General features: G+C 49.6%; 1 protein-coding gene across 4 annotated transcripts in view; it reads right to left on the reverse strand.

Annotated features, from left to right (window-relative positions):
* Nucleotides 1-22,207, reverse strand: part of MCF2 (MCF.2 cell line derived transforming sequence) — a 45,411-nt gene extending 23,204 nt beyond the window's left edge. For all 4 annotated transcript variants that reach the window (XM_005526102.3, XM_088062884.1, XM_088062883.1 and 1 more), the window contains exons 1-10: nucleotides 22,150-22,207; nucleotides 21,491-21,605; nucleotides 15,416-15,506; nucleotides 9,186-9,305; nucleotides 7,707-7,823; nucleotides 6,918-7,067; nucleotides 2,526-2,650; nucleotides 1,951-2,065; nucleotides 1,471-1,590; nucleotides 190-381 (exon numbers count right to left, since the gene is read on the reverse strand). In XM_005526102.3, coding sequence (XP_005526159.1) covers nucleotides 190-381; nucleotides 1,471-1,590; nucleotides 1,951-2,065; nucleotides 2,526-2,650; nucleotides 6,918-7,067; nucleotides 7,707-7,823; nucleotides 9,186-9,305; nucleotides 15,416-15,506; nucleotides 21,491-21,605; nucleotides 22,150-22,174 — 1,170 coding nt within the window. In that variant the 5' untranslated portion in view covers nucleotides 22,175-22,207. The remainder of the gene's footprint in view (nucleotides 1-189; nucleotides 382-1,470; nucleotides 1,591-1,950; nucleotides 2,066-2,525; nucleotides 2,651-6,917; nucleotides 7,068-7,706; nucleotides 7,824-9,185; nucleotides 9,306-15,415; nucleotides 15,507-21,490; nucleotides 21,606-22,149) is intronic.
* Nucleotides 22,208-23,128: the final 921 nt, after the last annotated feature.

A 23,128-nucleotide genomic window follows, 5' to 3' on the forward strand; every position in this document is an offset into this window, starting at 1 on the left:
CAGGTACCTGTTTGCTGACTCCCCAGCTAAGGGAGGGGTGTGGCACTCCTCCAGCCTCCAGGATCATCTCCCTTCCATTGACTGCTGAAGAAAAGCTGCAAACTTCAGATGCTTCCAGCTAAGAAGAGGCTAACTCCATGGGGAAGCTAACCAACCATGTCCTCAGAGCACTGTATCTCTGAGCCCCACCTGCTGAAGGCGGGTGTGAAGGTCCAAGGTCTTCTGCAGGTGCATCTGCTTCCTTTTGATCTCATCAGCCAGGAGGTCGCAGTGGTGCCGCAGCTCGTTGCACTGCTGGCAGATCAGGTTGAGTGCGTAGTGATGGTTGGCTGCGAGCTGGTGGCCGTGCAGTATCACCACCTGAGCCTTCCCTATCAGATCCTGCAGGGAAAGGGAGAGAACACACGGCACTAATGCCCAGGTGTCTGCACGTACCCATCTCACTGACGGGGCTGCAGGCACTCGTGGGGATGACTGCCCTTAGGAGCAGCCAGCGTGGATGGCTCACCCAGGGTTAAAGCACCCAGCAGCTGGGAACAAAAACCTTTGCTATCACAAAGAGGATGGAGAAGAAAACAGTGTTTCACCAGAGTAGCGATGCTGTGAGCAGCTGCTGGCCATGCACCACTGCCCCTCCAGGAGCTGCACCCCGAATAAACCACAGCTGATGCCCTGCTCCCAAGCACCAAAGGGAACTGCAGTAGTTAAGGGGTATCTCGATGCCAAGAACACAAGATCTTTTCTGCACACCTCACTCAGTGTAAGGGCTCTGGTTTCTCCAGGGCTGCATTTCCACTGGGATGGCTTTCCAGCTGTAACCTGCCTGCCTGCCTTTTTCATCCTCCTCCCTCTTCCATAAACATTTCTTCCAAATGGCCAGCAAGCCTCAGACCTTTCTCTAGAACTCTTCTCTCCAGTGTCCAGATCCCTCAGGATTTCTCTGCTGACCCTGGCCCACGTACTCAGCACATCCCTTTGCAGAGGTCACATCCTAAGCTGGGCTCCTATGAATCATTTATCTTCACTCTTCTTTCCCCTACATCTCTTAGTCTTCACCCATATGTTATAGTCAAGTCAGAGACATGTCAGGATACAACTTTTTTTGCAACTCCATGTGCCTGGTAACAAGTTTCTGCCTATTAGCATAGCTAAAGCACTTAAAATATAAATAATTTTTCTTCCAGCTCATTAAATCCCACGCCTCCCCCACGTTCAGACATTTATCTGTTCCGGATTTTCATGGTGGCTCAGCAATTTATTTTAACTCTGATAATTAAATACCCTGTTTCTGGCTTTCAGGGTGATCACAGCATTGCTGCTCAGAGCAGAGACATGAAATCAATCCTTCTGTGCAGCACTTACCAATAAATTACACCAGGACCAGGTAATTTCAGCAAAGACCTCCTACCACAGGTACAGAATGTGGCTCTTGTGTTTCAGCAGCGCTTCTTCTGTGCAAGATTATCTCACCTGAGCCATGCCATCGAAATGATCCAAGTCCTTGAGCCTCTGTTTCACCTGGGGGATGCTGTCGCCAGTGTCGGGCAGCTCTGCTTGCTGACCCATTAAAAATTCAATGGCGTTCTTGACCTAGACACAAAGAAGAAGACTGCTGCAAAAGGATACAAAGCACAGGCAGGAAATCATTCTGAGCCCGAAATTAATCACACTTGAGCTAAGATTGCTAAATCAAATAATACAAGTAGTGTCCAAGAACTAATTTCTAAATTCAAAGATGCTTCCATCAGCAAAATCCACGTCACTGCAGGGCAGTGATACCTAAATTAGCTCTCAGTGGGAAAGCACAGCCATCTCCTCAACCTAGCTAGCCCTGCCACAGTCAAGGAACAGCAGCATAAATTAAACACTCTCAAAATAAAAAGCATTGAAACTTCTCTCCATCAGATCTCCAGCTCTCCCTTCTGCCAATGGAAGCACATCGGATCCTACCTCTTGAAAACTTTGCTCAAACTTCCAGAGTTGTAAATATTGCTCCATTTTTAACTGATGTTTTTCCCAGAAGCCATCAAAAGCAGTCTCCATCTCACGCAGCTGACCAAGCAACCTTGGGCACAGAAAAAGGACAGGACTGGAACAGTTTGCAAACAGAGGACAAGCAGAGATGGACAAGACCCAGACATCACTTACACAGGTCTTCTGGACCCAAGGTCTCAGAAGAAGTCAGACATGTACATATGACTTGAGATGATCTCAGAGAGAGATTTAATGAAACATCACTGCAGAGGACAGCATCTGTGTGAAGCAGTTGTTGCTGTCTCCGTTTAGCTGGGTAAAACCCGGGAGCCTGGCATGGGAGAGCCCTGCATCCGCTCCACAGCCTCATCATAACAGACGGGATAAAATCAGAGCAAGTCAAAATCATGAGAGAAGTCACCCAGCAATCTGATGGACTGGAGCAAAATTCTGGTATCTTTGTCTTTAACAGGTGACTTAACACATCCACACCTAAATAACTGGAGTGTTTCCATTGGAAAATCAGGGAATTAGGAGCAGGGTGTACTCACCGATTGACAGTCTCCCAGTCCCCAGGCCTCTCTTGCTGCTGGTCCTGACTGCATTCCCCGGAGTCAGGCTCTTCAAAACTGCTCAAAAGCAAGTTTCCCTCTTTGGTGACTGCTGTAATATCTTCCTGTGTAACACAAAACATTTCTCATTCAGGCTACTTATTGTGAGGTAAGGATAAGTCATTTTGTGCTTCTCCTGCCTTCGTTTCCCTGTGTGAAACGAAGCACCAATACCCAACAGACCAAAGGATTCCAGCAGATGTTTTAGTCCTCTTAACATGGACTTAGAGCTGCACAAGCCAAGCCATGGACCCATCACCAGGCTGGGTGGAAACTGGCACACATGAATACATCAGGCCACAAAATGATGCAGGAGGCCAGCACTGCCCCAGCTCTCCCCTGATGGGCAGGTGGTGGTGGTGTCAGACATTTCCCACAAGTTCATGTCTTCAAGCAAGATCTTCCACAGCTTGAGGGGTGCTTCTCCATCAAGGTCAGGAGAGGAGGTTGTAAGAGGAGCATCCCATGGGGGAACAAAGCCAGGACTGAGCCCACATAGCACCACTCACCACAACCTCAACTGATAAAGTCAACACTCCCAACACAACCTCTGCCTGGGGAAAATTTAAACCCTTGGTGCTGGCATTAGCATCAGCTGAGGTGCTTTGTGCAGGCTGGGCTCAGCCCCCAAGCAAACATGTGCATTGAGTCAACTATCTTGAGAAAAAAGAGGCCAAACAGAAGTGAGGAGGGAGAAAACACACGTAGCTGATGAACTGAGATGGAAGAGGCCCTGAAGGAGTGACCTGTGCATGGTTCCACTGGAGAGCTGCATCACTGGAGGAGTAAGAGCCCATCCTAGGAGAGGGCCAGGTTTCTATTGCAGGAGAAACAATGGCAAAATCTCTTCAGGGAGAAGATTCAGAAAGCCCAGACTTGCTTAAATGTCTGCCTGCCCCAGACAGCTCACAGCAAATGTAAACCCAGCTTCAGGGCAGCAGGACACAGCTGCAGGAAATTCCCCTCTGCCACACACAGTGTCCACTGCCAGTCTGCATCCCTGTCACTAAAACACCCTGGAAGATGACTACAAGGCAAAAAACCTGTCTCCTTTTGGTACTGCCACAGGCACGAGACCCAGAGGAGAAGAGGAATGATGCAGCATGTTTAAGACTGCAGGTGGCTGTTATTTCATCCCTTACACCTCACTCTCCAGAGACCCATGCTCCTTTTGATTCAAAGCCATTCATTATCCATAAAGCAAAGTGGCCCAACTGTCAAACAGGTGCTAACTTGACTTTTTCTGTTCAGCATATCAATGGGGTTCATTTATTAGTTACTCTGTTTAATTAATTTCTCTCATTTTTTCATTGTGCTTGCTGCCAGTTTCTGTTCAGCATCACAGCTCCATAAATTATTCTGATTGACTAATTATTTGGATTTAGGGATCAACTGTACCAGTCTTGGGGGTGTGTGAGAGAGACAAGGATCCCATGTCTTGCTGTCACCACAATCTGTGCAGTTCCTCATCTGCTTTTGTGTTTCGTGGTCTTAGAAGGAACAAAAGAAAAAAGCCAACAGACCTCATTTCAGACAAAAGCCAAGGAGTGGTTTTGATATTTGAAATTAATAGATGAGGAATTAAAAGCAACAGATGGCTTGTACTGAGCGCTGCTGTGCTTTCTACGCAAATGAAAACTCGTCACGTGTTTTATTTCTCCGCAGAGAAAAGTGGGCTCTGCTGACTGGTTTATACACAGACCTACACTGTGGAGCTGGTATTTGCCCCCTACACTGTGGCCACAGCCCTGAGCACGAAGCTGAAGTCACTGAGCACGTTGCAATAGGTGCAGCTGCTATTTTATATTACTCTCTTCGTTTTCAAAGAAGAGATGGAGGCCCATTGACAGTATTGTAGTGGTGCTTTCTAAACATGCACACATGTATTTATGCCTACACACAGCACAACTCGGATGACATTTTCAGTATTTCTTAGAGGCAGCTTTCTGGGAACTCGCTGTCACATGAATGACACATGATTATAAATTAAAATAGATACAATTCTTTGACTTAGGTAAATGAAAGCTGTCAAAGCAAAGGAGCTCCTTCTCCAGCCACACAGAACAACTATTAACACAGTGATTGCTTCTGAAGGAAGGGTTTGGGGCCAGGCCTGTGCTGCTCCCTGAAAGATGCAGGAGCACAGAAGAGAACAGGCTGATAAAGCAGCAGCTGGCTGCACTAAACCTTCCACTGACTCCTATAATAATATTAATCACAATCACAAACAGTTGAAAAAAAAGTTTGAAATATTCAAGAAACAAATGTTGTTTAGGACAAAAGCTGAAGGCTCTCACGAAGACAGGGACCGCATGGTGGATGCTCTGTATCCTGTGCTCGCACTGAAATCTTCACCTTGGATGCTCTCCAGCACATTTCCCTTAAGTGAAGATCCAGCAGGCAGAGGGACCCGGGGACAAAGCACCCCTCCAGACCAGCCAAGGGGGTGAGGCAGAGGGGGTCCTGCACGGCCCCCACAGCCAGCCGTGCCAAGCCCAGGAGCCAGCTCCCGACAGCATCAGCCACGCAGTGACTGTGCCATCATCATTGCCTGTGCCATCATCATTGCCTGTGCCATCATCAGTGCCTGTACCATCATCAGTGCCTGTACCATCATCAGTGCCCTGTGCCATCATCATTGCCTGCACCATCATCATTGCCCTGTACCATCATCAGTGCCTGTACCATCATCAGTGCCTGTGCCATCATCAGTGCCCTGTACCATCATCAGTGCCTGTGCCATCATCAGTGCCTGTGCCATCATCAGTGCCTGTACAATCATCAGTGCCCTGTACAATCATCATTGCCTGTACCATCATCAGTGCCCTGTACCATCATCAGTGCCTGTACCATCATCAGTGCCTGCGCCATCATCAGTGCCCTGTACCATCATCAGTGCCTGCGCCATCATCATTGCCTGTGCCATCATCAGTGCCTGTACCATCATCATTGCCTGTGCCATCATCAGTGCCTGTACCATCATCAGTGCCTGTACCATCATCATTGCCTGTGCCATCATCAGTGCCTGTACCATCATCATTGCCTGTGCCATCATCATTGCCTGTGCCATCATCAGTGCCTGTACCATCATCATTGCCTGCACCATCATCAGTGCCTGCACCATCATCAGTGCCCTGTGCCATCATCATTGCCTGCACCATCATCATTGCCTGTGCCATCATCAGTGCCTGTACCATCATCAGTGCCTGCGCCATCATCATTGCCTGTGCCATCATCAGTGCCTGTACCATCATCAGTGCCTGTACCATCATCAGTGCCTGCGCCATCATCAGTGCCCTGTACCATCATCAGTGCCTGCACCATCATCATTGCCTGTGCCATCATCAGTGCCTGTACCATCATCAGTGCCTGCACCATCATCATTGCCTGTGCCATCATCAGTGCCTGTACCATCAGTGCCTGTACCATCATCATTGCCTGTGCCATCATCAGTGCCTGTACCATCATCAGTGCCTGTACCATCATCAGTGCCTGCGCCATCATCAGTGCCCTGTACCATCATCAGTGCCTGCACCATCATCATTGCCTGTGCCATCATCAGTGCCTGTACCATCATCAGTGCCTGCACCATCATCATTGCCTGTACCATCATCAGTGCCTGTACCATCATCAGTGCCTGCGCCATCATCAGTGCCTGTACCATCATCAGTGCCCTGTACCATCAGCAGTGCCTGTACCATCATCATTGCCCTGTACCATCATCAGTGCCTGTACCATCATCAGTGCCTGCGCCATCATCAGTGCCTGTACCATCATCAGTGCCCTGTACCATCAGCAGTGCCTGCACCATCAGCAGTGCCTGCACCATCAGTGCCTGTACCATCAGTGCCTGTACTATCAGCAGTGCCTGTACCATCGTCAGTGCCTGTACCATCGTCAGTGCCTGTACCATCAGTGCCTGTACCATCAGCAGTGCCCTGCCTCATCTGACAGCAGCACACGGGCACGGCAGGCGGCCAGGGACGGGCAAGGAGTGAGAGGAGCGAGAGGAGTGGGCACTGAGAGGACACTGAGTGGGCACCGAGGGAGACCCAAGTGGGCACTGAGCAGGCAAGAAGCAGACACCAAGTGGACACCGAGCGGGCAGGAGCAGACACCGAGCGGGCAGGAGCAGACACCGAGCGGGCAGGAGCAGACACCGAGCGGGCAGGAGCAGACACCGAGCGGGCAGGAGCAGACACCGAGCGGGCAGGAGCAGACACCGAGCGGGCAGGAGCAGACACCGAGCGGGCAGGAGCAGACACCGAGCGGGCAGGAGCAGACACCGAGCGGGCAGTCCCCAGACGCAGGCAGAGCCGTGCCAGGCCGTACCTTGAGCTGGCAGTACCTCTCGGTGCGCAGGGCCAGCATGCGCTCGATGGAGTACATGTCCTCCGGCAGCTCCGTCTCTGCCAGCTCCGTGCCAAAGCACTGCAACATCTGGGCAATTTCCTTCACCGTCAGCGCAAAACTCTCGATGGCCTGCGGGGACACGGGGACACGGTCAGCTTGGCAATCACCGCGCTCCTACAGCTCACTAGGAGCTTTGGCTGCAGAGACAGGGGAGCCCAGCAGCCTGAGCTGACAGAGCCCAGATGTCCCCGGCAGACAGACAGAACATCCCACTGGGAATCTGACTGTTCATCTGGGAGAAACATCCCAGGGAAAACTGAGAGTGCACAGGAGGCGTAAAAACATACAGCGAGACACAGCTCCTGGTTCCTGGCAATACAAAAGGAAAGTTCTTGCAAAGGGAAACAAACAAACCCAAAAGGAAATCTTGTGAATTCTCTGCATTGGGTCAGTATGCAGTAGGCAGTCTCATTATCCTGCTTCCCAAACACACTTCTGATATTAATCACATTAAGCGACCATTATGAACAAAGAGTCCTATTTGGTATCTCCCATTAAGGGAATTTTAATAGAGATTTATGAAGACAGATCTTTTGGGAGCCTGAGGGAGTCAATCATCCAGCTCCCCTGCAAACCCATCAAACACCCCTTGGCTCCTTTGCACATCTGGCCTAGGAGGTGCAGTGCCTTTGGGGGTTACTTTCAGCCCCCCAGTGCAGAAAACCCTGCTGAGGGAGTCCTGGCTGGCAGAGGGCTCGTGGCACTCACCGTCCTGAAGATGACCCACTCGCTGTGGCAGTACTCCAGGGTGCCCCCGAGCTCCGGGGTCAGCTGCTGCTCATCGATGTAGGTCAGCAGGTCACTCACCGAGCTCAGCATCACCACCTGCACACACACAGGGCACTGCTGGCATCACCCCTGCCCAGCATCACCACCTGCACACACACAGGGCACTGCTGGCATCACCCCTGCCCAGCATCACCACCTGCACACACACAGGGCACTGCTGGCATCACCCCTGCCCAGCACACTGATCCTTCACGGGCCTCAAACCTGAGTCTGCTCTACATCTTGTTCTGGAGCAGGGCTTCCTGCTTACACCTATGGCTTTAACACAGCTTTTATTCCGTGGATCTGACCATTGCTGTAAGCCACCCCTCATCTCCAAGTGCTTTCTTTCCCAAGTGCAAAGCACAGTGAGATGCTGCAGAGCAGGGCTGGAAACAAAGTGATGCAGGTTTAAGCAAGGCATGACCAGTAAACTGGAAAGAACACATACATTTTAATAAGTTATAAGCACGGACCAATTTCACATAAATAAGTACTCATGATTTTTTTGTGTGTCTTGTTCTGCCATGGGATATGTCAGGAATGTTTGATATTGTGCGGAGAACAGGCATTTTAGAGTGAAAAATGTTACGTTTGTGAAAATCATGCTATTTCCTGAAGGAAGGCATTCATTTGTTTTCAGTGTTACAGCATCAACCTTAGATTCTATAAATGTATTTCGCATAATTATTCTCATTATGTCCTATAATCAAGGTGGTTTAAAAGTCTGGAAATCTTGAGTGGAGACTATAAGCTCATTTCAGTTGCTATTTTAGGAACAAATACCAGCATGATGTTGGTATGGAGTCTACACTTAGATGGATATGGGTAAAATTCATAGCTAAAGCTCCACTAGACACGTCTTTTGACTTTTCAGACATGAAACAAATTCCTGGCTACTCTTCACACAGAATGTTTTGGGTTGGAAGGGACCTTAAAGATCATGAAGTTTCCAGCCCTGCTCCTATGGGCAGGGACACCTTCCACTGTCCCAGGTGCTCCAGCCCCAATGTCCAGCCTGGCCTGAACACTTCCAGGGATCCAGGGGCAGCCACAGCTGACCCTAATGCCAGCGCCTCTCACCCTCCCAGGGAGGAATTTCTTCCTAATATCTGATCTATGTCTACCCAGTGGGAGCCATTCCCTGTGTCCTGTCCCTCCATCCCTTGTCCCATGTCCCTCCCCAGCTCTCTCAGAGCCCCTTTATACCCTGGAAGGGCTCTGAGGTCTCTCCTCTCCAGGCTGAGCAGCCCCTCTCTCCCAGCCTGGCTCCAGGGCAGAGGGGCTGAGCTCTCAGCCTCTCTGGACGTGCTCCAGTGGATCCACGTCCTTGTCCTGGGGCACCAGCAGAGTGGGGCAGTGTCAGCCCGGCCCCACGAGCCCTGCCCACACAACAGCTCTGCACACCCAGCTCTGTACCGGTAACTTGAGCAGGAAATCCTCCTGACTGAACCGAAATCCAATGTCAGTGAAGGTGCGCTGGAAAAAGCCGGTGGGACGGAGAACCATCACCAAGTGCAGGTTCCCTGGGAAGGACGCCTGCAAGGAAACACAGAGGACATTCACCCTGGGCAGCTCCAACAACAGCTTTCAATGCACTGAAATGAGGGGGAATCATTCAATTGTAGGAGTTGTTTTTTTTCTCATTGCTGCTGATTGCCTTTTCTTCTTTTTAAAACACGAGGGAGATGCTGGGAGTGGCTCGGGGCTATGGGACAGAACTGCAGCAGGGTTGTCCAGCCCCACTCCCCTTCAGAGCAGGCAGGAGCTCAGCCCTGCCCTCAGAGGCACACTTCCTATAAACTTCAATAATACAGATACTGTTCATCATTAGAACTTGGGGAGTGAAATTATGACTTAGCAGGGAACAGAGGGCTGGAACATTGAGAGGAATGACAGATTGAGGAAGCAAAATTTAATGCCAAACTTGCTAATCATCCCATAACTGCATCAAGCACACTCATCTTGTCCTTGGTAATTACCAGGCAACATTTAATTTGTGGCAAGAATTTGGAATTTCCTGTCTACACTGCTGGAGCCTTTTCTTGAGCATATGGTTGGCAGGTGCATTTTTAAATAGATCTGTGAAAAGGGTTCTTGAGAATGAAAAAGAATTTTCAAGAAAGTAGGAGTTGCGTCATTAAATTATGGATAAGCACATGATACAAAGATTTGAGTTAATTAAGACATGGTTTAATCTGAGATCCTGCCAGGCCAGGTTACATTTCTCTCCTCCTTATATTATCCTCCTCCACCATGAAACATGATAAAATAACCTCTGTACTAAGGGTGAGAATAATGAACACGTTCAGGTACTCTGCACTGCAGGGCACTTCATCTGTGCCTTCAGAACAAAGATCACTCCCACAAACATTCATTAGTGTTGTTTAAAACAGGCCTGGTTCACACTTGAGAGAGATCTGGCATCCATGAACTGCACTGTCACTCATTTGCTCGGTTTTTGGGGGTAGGAAGGGGCAGTTGTGGCTTCCACTGCCCACAACTTCCCTTAGAAATGGACAGCGACTTTTAGGATCATATAAGCCACATAAATCCAATATATTGATCTGCTGTTATTTTAAGTATGAGCAGAAAAAAAAAATAAAAAGATTGTGAATGAAATGACAAACTCATACCCCTTGGAAGTCAACAAGAGTGGTGCCAGGGACAAAGACTTGGTGTTGGAAACAACAGCAAACCATTAAATAACAGAGACATTGGTGCTGCCTCCTGCTCCACACCTGGGCACCACATAATGCCTCCTCTGTGAGCTTTGTGCTCCCACCTTGAGCCTCTCCTGAAAAATGCATCAGGAACAGCTTTGAGAACAACCAGCCAGAAATTCACCCTCCCTTGGTCTGACATCATTCCCCTTCAGCCCTGCTTGGCACTGGGAGCTTTGGCCTCTCTTACTCCTTCAAGTCCTTTTTAACTGGCACCCTTTGGGCACAGAGCAAACTCCCTGGAGGAGCTCTGGGTCTCCAAACACAATTCCCTCTTGCTCCTTGATGTTTCACCTCAAAGCAGCTGAGTTTCCAGGACACATGATTTACCATTCAGCTTAGAAAGCATTTGGGGGTTTTTCAGCTGATCTTATACATGTAGGATCAAGGTCAGTACTTCTGAGTAGCTACAAAACAAGAAACACAGCTTTGCAAATGATACCTAATTGTATTCCAAGCATGGCAAAAAAGGAACAAGACAAGAAATAAGTTTGTAGAAAGACAGACACCAACAAGCCATGTCCTGTGCCCTATTATAGAATTAAGGGAAAGGATGAAATGTTAGGAAAAAACCTACATAGACCAGGAATTCCTCAACAGTATTGCTGTAGGGATTGTATCTTTTTTTGTCATTGTAACAATTTTCATTTTTCTCAGGGCTGAAGTGTAGAAAAGTTTCCTGAAAACTGAACCCTAATGAAGATACTGCTCAAAAAAACCCTTTCCCACCATATATTAAAGAAAGCAAAGACAGAAAAGATCCTTAATCTTGCCTTATGCTTTATCTTATAATTTCTAAGACTAAAAAGAATCCTGTGCACTTGATAAAGCTGGGGTTATGTAACAGAACACCTAAAGAACCCTCTAAAGCCTTTGCCCTCTGCAGCACCCCAGCAAAGGCAGAAAGCTACCAGCACAATTCCACTAAATCAGGAACATCTCACTACTGTTAACTCTCTCACTGACCACAGCCCACACTCACAGCATCCCTCCCAAGGACTCAGACACCAATTCCTTAAGGCCAGTTCAGCAACTTTCTAAATGCACATTTAACTATAACCACACAGAGATCCCTGATTGAATCAATACAGAGGAACTGGGCTAATAAAGCACAAGAAAGAACATGCACTGAAAGCATCACAGTTACTGCCTCATTACTGAATATCTCAATCTGACACATTTAGCACTTTTTTACCATTTCCCCCTGTTTTAGGAACTCAGTTTTCAGAGACTATTCTTCCCTGCAGTTCACTGGGGCATCCATGAGGTTGGTAATTAATAAACGTTAATAAAAAGTAGTAAATGTCAGTAAGTTTCTTTCTGAGCACTGCAGTCTCAGGCCGGGAGTCCTTAAACAGGTGCTGAACTTAATGACTTTCTGCTGCCCCTTAAAGGAAAAGTCATGCACAGAATGCCAGGCACTGCTCATGTGAGCTTTTGCTTCCCCCAGAGCCGGAATGAACCTCCCAACGCTCTGCAAGCTGTGCCTCTGCCGGCTGCACGAATAACCCCAGAGATGCTGCCAGCACCGCTGGGGCACAGATCAGCCCAGGCCCCTCTGCCAGCGGCTTTCCCTCCCTGCAGGAGCAGCAGGAGAGCCGGGAGCAGCACTGCGGGAACCGGGGAGCCTGGTGGCAGAGGGACACCAGGGACATCAGGGACACCTGGGACACCCAGGGACACCCAGGGACACCCAGGGACACCCCGAGACATCCAGGGACATCCAGGGACACCCAGAGACATCCAGGGACACCCAGGGACACCAGGGACACCCAGGGACACCTGGGACACCCAGAGACATCCAGGGACACCCAGGGACACCCAGGGACACCCAGAGACATCCAGGGACACCCAGGGACACCCGGGGATACCCAGGGACACCAAGGGACACCCGGGACACCCAGGGACACCCAGGGACACCAGGGACATCAGGGACACCTGGGACACCCAGAGACATCCAGGGACACCCAGGGACACCCAGAGACATCCAGGGACACCCAGAGACATCCAGGGACACCAGGGACATCCAGAGACACCCAGGGACACCCAGAGACATCCAGAGACACCCAGGGACACCCGGGGATACCCAGGGACACCAAGGGACACCCGGGACACCCAGGGACACCCAGAGACATCCAGGGACACCCAGAGACATCCAGGGACACCCAGGGACACCCAGGGACACCCAGGGACACCCAGGGACATCCAGAAGTACCCTGCAATACCCAGCAGTACCAGCGGTACCAGTGATACCCAGCGGTACCAGCGATACCCAGTGATACCCAGTGATACCCAGCGGTACCAGCGATACCCAGTGATACCCAGTGATACCCAGCGGTACCAGTGATACCCAGTGATACCCAGTGATACCCAGCAGTACCAGCGGTACCAGTGATACCCAGCGGTACCAGCGATACCCAGTGATACCCAGTGATACCCAGTGATACCCAGCAGTACCAGCGGTACCAGCGGTACCAGCGGTACCCAGCGCCGGCCGCTCCCGCTCGGAGGATGCCGCTGATATTCCCCAGCGCCGCGGTACATCCAGCGCTGCGGGCACCGCTCCCGCCGGCCCTGCCCTCCCCCGGGCCGGAGCGGTGCCGGCGGCCCCAGCCCTCCCCCGGGCCGCAGCCCGGCGGGCCCGGAGCCTTACCGCACCCCGGGCGCCCCCCCCCCCCCCCCGGGGCCCCCCCCCCGCCACCGGCCCGAGCCGCCGGGGCCGCGGGATGCAGGGATGCAGGGATGCAGGGATGGGGGGATGTGGGATGCCGGGATGTGGGATGCGGGATGCAGGATGCCGGGATGCAGGGATGCCGTGGATCGGGATGCGGGATGCCGGGATGGGGTGATGCGGGGATGCCGTGGATCGGGATGCCGGGATGCAGGGATGCCGTGGATCGGGATGCTGCGGATGCCGCGGGTGGCAGCAGGCGCTGCCCCAGCTCGCCCGGCTCCCGGCTCTCCGCTCCCGGCTTGCAGCCCGGCTCTCCTCCCCAGCGCCGGCTTTGCTTTTAAGGTGGAATGCCAAAAATCATGCTGCAGACGCTCTTTCCTGCGAGGATTGGGCTCTCAGCTCAGAGCTTTCACCCTTCCCTTTCCCCCCTGCCGATATCTCCAAGGTGCCTTTCCAAGCTGCTCGGGGGCAAACTGAGGAAAGCTGCTCCGGCCAAAAGCCGAGGCTTGCCCCGGCACCGCTTCCCACAGCCAGCGCTAGCCTGGCTTGCCCAGGCAATTAGAGCCACACAGAAAGAGTTAAAACAAAAATCTGTACAGTGTGATAGAAGAATTTTCAAGATCAGATGCACAACCGCAGAGCTGCAATTGCATATACATATGCTGGAAAAAATAGGACATGCTCTGTAGTTTAAATTCAGCTTCATGGCACTCCTTTACTCCAAAATTGTACAAAGATCAAAAAAAGATTTATTTTTTTTTTAAATTGCATCAGGGCTTATGATGTGCGATTGGAAAAAAACAAAAATCAAGATTTAAATTTTTGTCCTTACACATTCTGAACACAGACAGCCATGTAGGACCAGACTCTATTTTTAAAGCAATAAGATTTAGTGGACACGGGTTTCCTGCTTCTCATCCCTCTTTGCACAGAGCACCTCCCATTCTTTGCATGGACAGCCCTGATACTGCAGGCAAAGTCACCTCTCCACATGGACACATGGCACACTCATACACAACCTGGCTGGGTGCTCAAAGAATTAATTTTTCTTATTAAACACAAAATGAATAACACTTTTGTAGAAAAATTACAATTACAAATTAGCACAGGATTTTTTCCCATTTGAAACTTCCAGACTATGCAAAGCAGGTACACCATCCTTAAAGGATGCTCTTGGTATTAGCACCTGTTCAAACGCTGGCAGCAGAACTGAATTTTGATGATCACTTTAAAGGACTACTTCCTAAATGCTGCTTCTTCTCTAGTGGTATGGTAACCACACTCTCAAGTTCAGTTTCTAACATTCAGAACCAAAAATACTTAGTGGTATCTAATTCACACTGTGAAAAGGGAACCCTCTCTGCCTCCTGTGGGATGCTGAGCAGCAAAATGCCAGCAAAGCCAGGTATTTTTAACACCAAGTTCAGCTGTATCAGTATTAACAATTTAAAATACCAGAAGATCTAACTTTATCAGAACAAGGTAAGCATTTTCTGTCTCAGCACAGATTCTCATCCTTTCTCAGAGGAATCAGTATCTTTAACCATCCAATGATTATGGGCAGAAACAAACACAATAATAATAATACACCCAGAATATTTCCCCTGACCTACCCACATGGCATGGTGTGCTTGGGAAAGGCTTTGTCTGTCAGCTCCTACCTTCCCCTGCACCCATAAACCTGACTTTTCTACAGCTGCAGGCCCTGCTGTAAATCCAAGCTCTGATTCCAAGACCCAGTGCAATGCAGAATTGCAAAACCCCACCTGTGAGCTGTGTTCAGGTATCTGCTGATGCTGTGTAGCACATGGATGTGTGTGCCAGATCATTTAAAACACATCAATGCATCCATACACTTCTAAAATGAATTTTTCCACCCATGCCCACATCCAAATGCTTCTGAAGCCTGTTTAAAGAACCTAAAACTTTCAGTCACCAACAATTAGGTAAAATAAACTACAAACCAGTGTCAAGAAAGAACATGTATGAAGCAAAGTTTTCCACCCATCAAAAGCATAGAACAAAACACATTTGAACCACTGCAAAAGAGTATAAAACCCAGCAAATGGATCAAACAAGCAAATGAATACACAAACAGCTCATTTGCACAGTGAAATTAATTACAGGGCCATAAAGTAAACTACTGCCTAGAGAGGAAGCAGGAGCATCACTGCTCCTGGTTCCCAGTGGCTGCTGAAGGAGATACATAAAACCATGGTGACTCAGTGCAATTAACACTAAAGAGGACTTACTGCTATTTTTTGGAGAGTTGTTTTGACAGATGTCCATGTGTCCAGTCTTCTATCCAGGATTAGGATAAATTTAGTGTCAGACTCATGTTGACTGCAAGATAAGAAAATATCAATAACCAGATAATGTTCCAAGAAAAGTGACTCTGTTCCCAAAAAAAAACCCAAATCCAAGAACTCAGAATGCAAACACCATTTTAGTATTTCTACAGCTCCTGAAATTCCCTTTGAAAAAAATTTCTTGAACACGCAATCTCTTTGCAGTGGTGCTTAGCAACAGGACAAGGGGCAACAGGCACAAACTGAAACACAGGGAATTCCATCTGAATCTGAGGAAAAATGTCTTTCACCTGAGGGTGGCAGTGCCCTGGAACAGGCTGTGAAGAGAGATTGTGAAATCTCCTTCTCTGGGTATTTCAAAAACCCACCTGGGGCTGTTAACACCTCCAGATATTCCAGCACAGCTCCAGGTGAAGCTGCTGTGGCTGGGGGGTTGGACAGGTGATCTTTAGGATCCCTTCTGACCCAGGCCATCCTCTGATCTCCACAGTTCCCTTCCCAGCCACTCTTTCTGTGATTCCGTGGCTGTGGAGCCCAGGGTTGAGCATCACCTGGGAACTGTGTGGGGTGGGGACTGCAGGCTGCTGGAGCTCAGACTGCTCCTGAGCCCCGAGCCCCCCTGCTCCCCCCTGGGCTGAGCCCACAGCAGGGGTGGCAGCAGGCAGTGCCAGCCTGGCCCAGGGCAGCTCTGGAGCTCCAGCAGGCTGTGGTGGCTGTCCCAGCCCGTCCTGCTGGGGACACAGCCATTGCTCCGAGGCGTTTTCCAGCACACGCCGGCTGTCTCGGCAAGCACAGCCTCCTGACATCCCTTTTAACACCCAAATCCTTGGAGCTCCTTTGAAATGCCCAGTCTGACCAAGCCAGCCAGCTGTACACTGCAGTATGGAATGGTGTGTAATCGAAATATTGCTCCCCAGATGAGCTGGGGCAGCACACACGGCAGGCAGCAGAGTTACAAACTGCACTGCAGCGTGCACAGCGCTGCTCACTCCAGAGGGCTCACAGGACACCTGGCTGCTGTGTGTCATATTGACTTTGTGGCTGCTGAAACAGGACAGCCACGTCCCACACCGTGTCACACACGTGTCCTACACCATGTCCCACACGTCCCACACACGTCCTACACCAGGTCCCACACCAGATCCCACACCATGTCCCACACCATGTCCCACACCATGTCCTACACCGTGTCACATACATCTCCTACACCATGTCCCACACATGTCCCACAGCAGGTCCCACACATGTCCCACACCACGTCCTACACCATGTCCCACACGTCCCACACATGTCCTACACCATGTCCCACACATGTCCTACACCAGGTCCCACACCAGGTCCCACACCATGTCCTACACCGTGTCACACACGTGTCCTACGCCATGTCCCACACGTCCCACACACGTCCTACACCAGGTCCCACACCACGTCCCACACCGTGTCACACACATCTCCCACACATCTCCCACACCATGTCCCACACCATGTCCCACACATGTCCCACACCAGATCCCACACCATGTCCCACACATGTCCCACACCAGATCCCACACCAGATCCCACACCAGATCCCACACCATGTCCCACACATGTCCTACACCAGATCCCACACATGTCCCACAGCAGGTCCCACACGTGTCCGGGCACCCCAGTGCTGGTCTCCCAGGCCACGTGCTGGCTCCCAGAGGGGTCAGGTGTCTGCTCTGGGCACACCTTGTGCAAGCAGGCTCCTGCCAGCATCATCTGCACTACCTGCTGTGCTTGGGAGGCAAACACGTGCTGGATTAGCCAGCAGTGTCACACAATGCTTGGCACCTCCACTACAGAAAAGAGAAAAAGACACTTGAAGCCAGTGCAGCCTTCATTCAGTGCACATCTTGCTGCTGGGGTCTGTGGCAGCCACAACTGTGACAAATATATTTAAGAGGAATTAACAGTTGTGCTTGCAGGGATAAAAAATAAAATTCCCTTGGATCCATGAGAAGAACTGACTGAAGATATATAGAGGCACTCAACTCCCAAGCTGTCCTGTGACAGATCTTATGGATCTGTAATGTCACACCCAAAAGGTTTCATTTGAATTTCTTCAGTGGCTTTGAAGCATAGAAGAAAAGAGCAGAGAAAATTAATATCAAATTTTACATATTGGTCATACACAGAACTTGTACATGTAATGAAGCCTGAAGTTGTGAGCATGGTAAGCTCAGCCAAAACCTTTGTTTGCTTAGAATAGTTTAGGCAAGGTGAGATAATTCTGCAGGTTTCTGTTCAGCCCCACCAGGAGCTAAGTGACCCAGGTGGGTGGGAGCCAAAGGATCCTTTGGTTGGAGGCAAAAATAAAACCCTTTGGTTTTCCAGCACACTCTAAAATTTCAAAAGGTATGTCTCTGAGCTATAAGAAACAATTCCCAAACTCCCCATGGTGTTTGCCAAGAGTCTGCAATTGAAAAACATAAATTGTGTGTACACAGAACTGCTGTAATCATAACAGAACCTGAAGGGAACCCTCAGAACCCAAGGAATTGAGAAAAGTAGTGCAGTGCCAGTTAAGAAATGCTGAAGTCAGGCAGGACAAGGTTATGCTCAGAGAGCAGCCTCTGAGCATGCTAATTTGTTTTTATCAGTTCCCTTACAGAAACAAAGAGGAAAGTTCCCAGCAGTCTGACAGCCTTGACACCTGCTGTGGGAAATTTGTCATTTATTCTGGGGCCAGTGGAGAAAGTCTGTGACTATTTGCAAGCCAGGCCTTGCAGGTTTATCAGATTTCCAGGCCGTGATGTACCTCTTACTCTGACAATAAAAATAAATCAATGCTTTCTACCCAGGCTCTGAGCACTGCTTGTCTGCATCCAGCAGCAGAACGATGGAGACAGATAACCAGGGAAGGATTACTTCTCTCTGAGTGTCTCTTGTTGCTTTTTTCCCCCTCATCCTTAACTCTGCATGTGTTGCAGGATGCACCAGACTAAAAATAAAGACCTGGGGTGTTTTGCAGGAGGTGAAATTGGACCCTGGAGTCTGCAGTTGTGAGGTTTAGCACAGGACTGAGAGACTCCCTGCGGCTGCGGGGATCAGAGCACGCCGTCACAACCTGCCCAATATTGGAATTCAGAGGTATTTTTAGCCACCAGCACCCTCCACTGTGCCACTACTCTGTGTTAGCAGCCACAGCTCCAAACCACTCTGCACCTCACCTCCCTACGTGAAACATGAAACAGGCAAAGCTTGTGTAAATACCAACGGGCTGGAGAGTCAAAGAACAGAACAGAACAGGATCTATCAGTAGGAAGGGACCCACAGTGATAACCTGTCCAAATTTCTGACCATTTCAGGCTGACCAAAAGTGAGAAGATGCTGTTGAGGTCATTGTCCACATGCCCCCTAAACACTGGCAGCTTGGAGAATCAATGACATCTCTAAGGAAACTGTTCCAGTGTTTGACACCCCCTCAGCAAATAAACCCTTCCTAATGTCTGTCCTAAAGCTGCCTGGCTTAGGCCATGCTGAACCACACATCCCATCCCTGGATCCCAAGGAGAAGAGCTCAGCACCTTCCTCTGCACATGCCATCCTCAGGAAGCTGCAGGGAGCGATGGGATCCCCCCTCAGCCTCCTTCTCTCCACACCAGACAAGCCCAGAGGCCTCAGCTGCTCCTCACAGCACATTCCTTCAAGCCCTTGCTCCCTCTGGACACATTCAAGGGCCTTCACATCCTTTCTAAATGTGGCACCCAGAACTGCACACAGCACTGAAGGTAACACCACACCAGTGCTGCACACTGAGGGATGTTTTTAGTTTTCAAATCTTACTTTAATAGTAATTAAGACAGTTTTTTGTAATAATATTACAGATATCATAACTGACTTCAATTGATTTTTATTTTTTTTTTCTTTAAGCTTCTACTGGAATTCTGGCTTAATTTGGAAGAGATAAATTCTTTCAGGCTAGAGAAAAGATTTGTATTTGCTGTAAAGACCACACTATCACAGCCCTCAGTCCAAGCCTGGATAAAGTGCTACTTTATCACTTACTTTCTGCAAATACCAGGATCTGTCACACTTCCCTGTGCCTCAAGCACTGCAGGTGCTGCTCAGCACAGCCAGCCTGGAGGCAGCCAGGGCAGCATTTTCAGCTGGATGTGCATGGAATAGAAAGTGGGCACCTACTTATTTTCCCTTACAGCTCATCCACACAAGCACTTTCTGCAGCTGCCTCCTGCCTGCAGCACAGATCCCAGGAATACTAAAAATGAGCTTGCCTACAGGACTCACCTTCCTCCTGCCTCTGCTGTTAATGCCCTCACCTTGAGCAATCAAATAATCTCCTTTATCTAGCAATTATTTCCAGGGGAAATATGCCTCATGAAATTCAGCTCCCCCAAACAGTACAAACCTGACAGCCACGGGGTTTTCTCAGGCTGGCACAGGTGGGACACAATGCACAGGAAAGGCACGGGGTGTGTGGTTTCCATCTGCCCCTGCACACCCACAGGGAAGGAGCTGTTGGTGCACCCACACCTAACCCTGACATCTGAGGAAATAAACTACCTCTGGCAGGTAAATATTTACCTCTTTTAGGGACTTTCTGGGCCAAAGTCTGAGCTCTGACCCCACGATGTGATGCTGCTGAGGGATGTGTACACAGGGGCACCAGAGCTGACAGCCTGCCCCCCTCACCTAGGTGATGCTTTGCCTGCTCACCTGAGCCTTTCAGCTCCAAAGTGTTAGGGAGAACATGCTTTTAAGGTGATCAGACATTGGGGCAGGCTGTTATGGTGGTAGGAGAAGCAGAGCAGGATGATTAAAGTGGTTTTACTAAAAACATGCCAAACGTGTTTGAATCACCAGCAAGCTCGCAGCTCTCATTAGTTTCTTGATTGAGTTTGACCTATTACAGGGACAGCAAGACTGCTCATCATGCTAATGCCAGGGTGTTTACAGTCAGATGGAGTAAGAAGCCTTGGAGAAACCAGACAGAGCTGGCAAGTGCAGATGCACAGACCAGGGCTGCCTGCACAGGATGAAGGAAAAACCCCTCTGGCCAACACTTGGCAGGGCCCTGTTCCTGCTGGGCCAGTGCTCTTGGGCCACGAGCCCTTGAAACCACAGAGTCCATCAACACAGAGGAGCCAGAGGCTCGCTGTATATTTTGAACAGAGGTGCCTAAACACTCCACACTTCTCCCAAAGCAGCTGCTACAGGAAAGCTCCCATCCAGCCACGTCAGCCTGCTCTCCCTGCAGGAAGAAATTTGCCAGAACAGGCATTATTCAAGAAAATTAAGCATTCCAGGTAACTGAGTCACCAGGCTCAGCAGCAAGAAATAGGAGGGTCATTAATCTAAGCATACAGCCCCGTGTGAGGCACAGGCAGGCTGTCAGCAGCTCAGCCCTGACACACAGGCAAGGCAATGTGAGCTGCTGCTCTCTGCTGAGCCATCACCTGTCACGGGCACCCCAAACGCTTTGTTCCTGTAATTAGTCTCTTCCTCGGGTTTCATTTCTCTTTTTCCACAGTAATGACTCTCTATTTGTATGTGTCAAAACATTATTTTGCAGTGGCATGGCATATTTAAGCGGTGACACATGCCAAAGCTTGAGGACAGCTTGTTGTTAATTAGAAACTTAATCAACGAAATGTGTAACACATTCCAGCTGACAGGTCACAGGGATGATGTCCACTCCTTACTCTGCAGCTCCTGGCACATAAAATACCTCCCCTGGACCCTGGAGGGGCTGGCACCCCTCTGTCGTGTCTGAGAGCTGAAGAAGCCCCTCACCCCCACGGGCTGCACCCTGCAGACCCTGCAGGACCTCCCCTCTGCCCTGCAGACCCTGCAGACCCTGCAGGACCTCCCCTCTGCCCTGCAGACCCTGCAGACCCTGCAGACCCTGCAGGACCTCCCCTCTGCCCTGCAGACCCTGCAGACCCTGCAGGACCTCCCCTCTGCCCTGCAGACCCTGCAGACCCTGCAGGACCTCCCCTCTGCCCAGCACAGGGGCCAGCAGGGAGCTCACACCTGGGCACTGAGGTCAGGTACGTCAAGACTCTGGCCACGTTCTCCTCGGGCACCTCGTTGAAGCGAGCGTTGTCGGGGAGGGTGATGATCCAAGCCTTGTCCTTCCCTCTTCCACCTGCAGAAAAGACAAGGATGCTCCCCTGGCCACGCTGCCAAGGAGGGCCAGCAGCAGAGCCCAGGGCACAGCCAGCTCACAGCAAGAACTGGGGCTTCTCCCATCACCACAACAGCAAAACCAAGCCGAGGCTGCCCCAGAGCCCAAGCACAACACACAAGTGCTAGAAACAAATGCATCGAGTAGCAGGTATTTCCCTCATTTACTGGGTGTCCTTTACACAGGACAGCAAAAGAAATCAGAAGAGAAAGGGGAAATAAGCACACTGGGCTGGAACCTACAGAAAAGCCTTGCACAGCAAAGCACCTGTGAATGCACTGCGTGCTGGGGGTGAGAATATTGTACAGCGTGGCACGAGACAGAAACCAAATCTGCTCTTTCAAACTGCCTCCATGTTTTATTAACAACATTTCTAGTGGCACTGGACACCACCTGATGGGCAATAGCCCATGAGGAGTATCACTCTGACAAACAGCAAAGTTTGTCTGGAGTATTTCATTACCACAGGGAGAGAGAGAGACCCTGAGGATGTTCTCGTACTCACCAGACAGAAAAGCAAACTCTTTCATCAGATCATCACTGATGTCCTTTGCACAGATGGGTATTGCAGTTTCTGGAGAAAGGGAAAAGCAGCAATCAAAATAAAGTACAAAGGCAAAGCAAACAGATTTATCAATGTGTTAATCCAAAGGTGGGGACTGAACCAAGTGCAGCTTCCCTAAACGACATGAAATTATGTAATAAAGGATATATGGGTCTCAGGGATGTTAATGCTAATGTTTCTAATGATTCTAACAGGGTGAAAGCCACAAGTCAGCAACAAATGTATTCCACTCAATGTCCCAAGGGAGCACTGGCCCTTAGCTTGAGTGCCCTCCCCTCAATGGGCCACATCCAATGTAAATTTTTATATTTTGGAGTTAGTAATTCTACTGCTTGTTTTACAAAGTCTCCCAGTGCCTCCCAGCCTTGGCAGCACAATGGGCTGAGGTTTCTGCTGGGAGCTGCAGCTTCCAAGGCTGCTGCACTGGGATCAAGGCTGGGCTTTCAGACTGTTACAGTCTTTAATTTTGAACAAATAAGCTTCTGAAATCGTGTTTTCACCTGGCATGGGGCCACAGACATTGGAGAGGCTGTTGTTCTTATGTTCAGTTATTAGATTTCTTCCTAATTAAATAATGGGAGAGGCTGTTTCAATACCATATTTAGCACCACCATCATTTCAGTGGCAATGAAGCGCATCAGAACAACACACACAACTTCACCTTTCCCCAGGAGAAGGAAACAAAGACCAGACTGACTAAACACAAGAGGAGCTTAAAGCTGATAGACATTTTTCTGGATTATCTATAAATGGAATGACAGCTAAAAATTAAACATCCTTGTTCCTGCAAATAAATGTTTTGAAGCACATCTATACAGATTAAAGCCCTTGCGCTTTCTGATAATCAAATTTTAAACACTGATTATCTCACAGAGTTGGTCCTAGGGAATAATCTTCTGGCTGTTTTAAATCAGACAGG

Source organism: Pseudopodoces humilis, chromosome 15 (genome assembly GCF_049639895.1).
Source record: "Pseudopodoces humilis isolate 2021_Gansu_Grassland_sample_001 chromosome 15, ASM4963989v1, whole genome shotgun sequence".
Lineage (NCBI taxonomy): Eukaryota > Metazoa > Chordata > Aves > Passeriformes > Paridae > Pseudopodoces > Pseudopodoces humilis.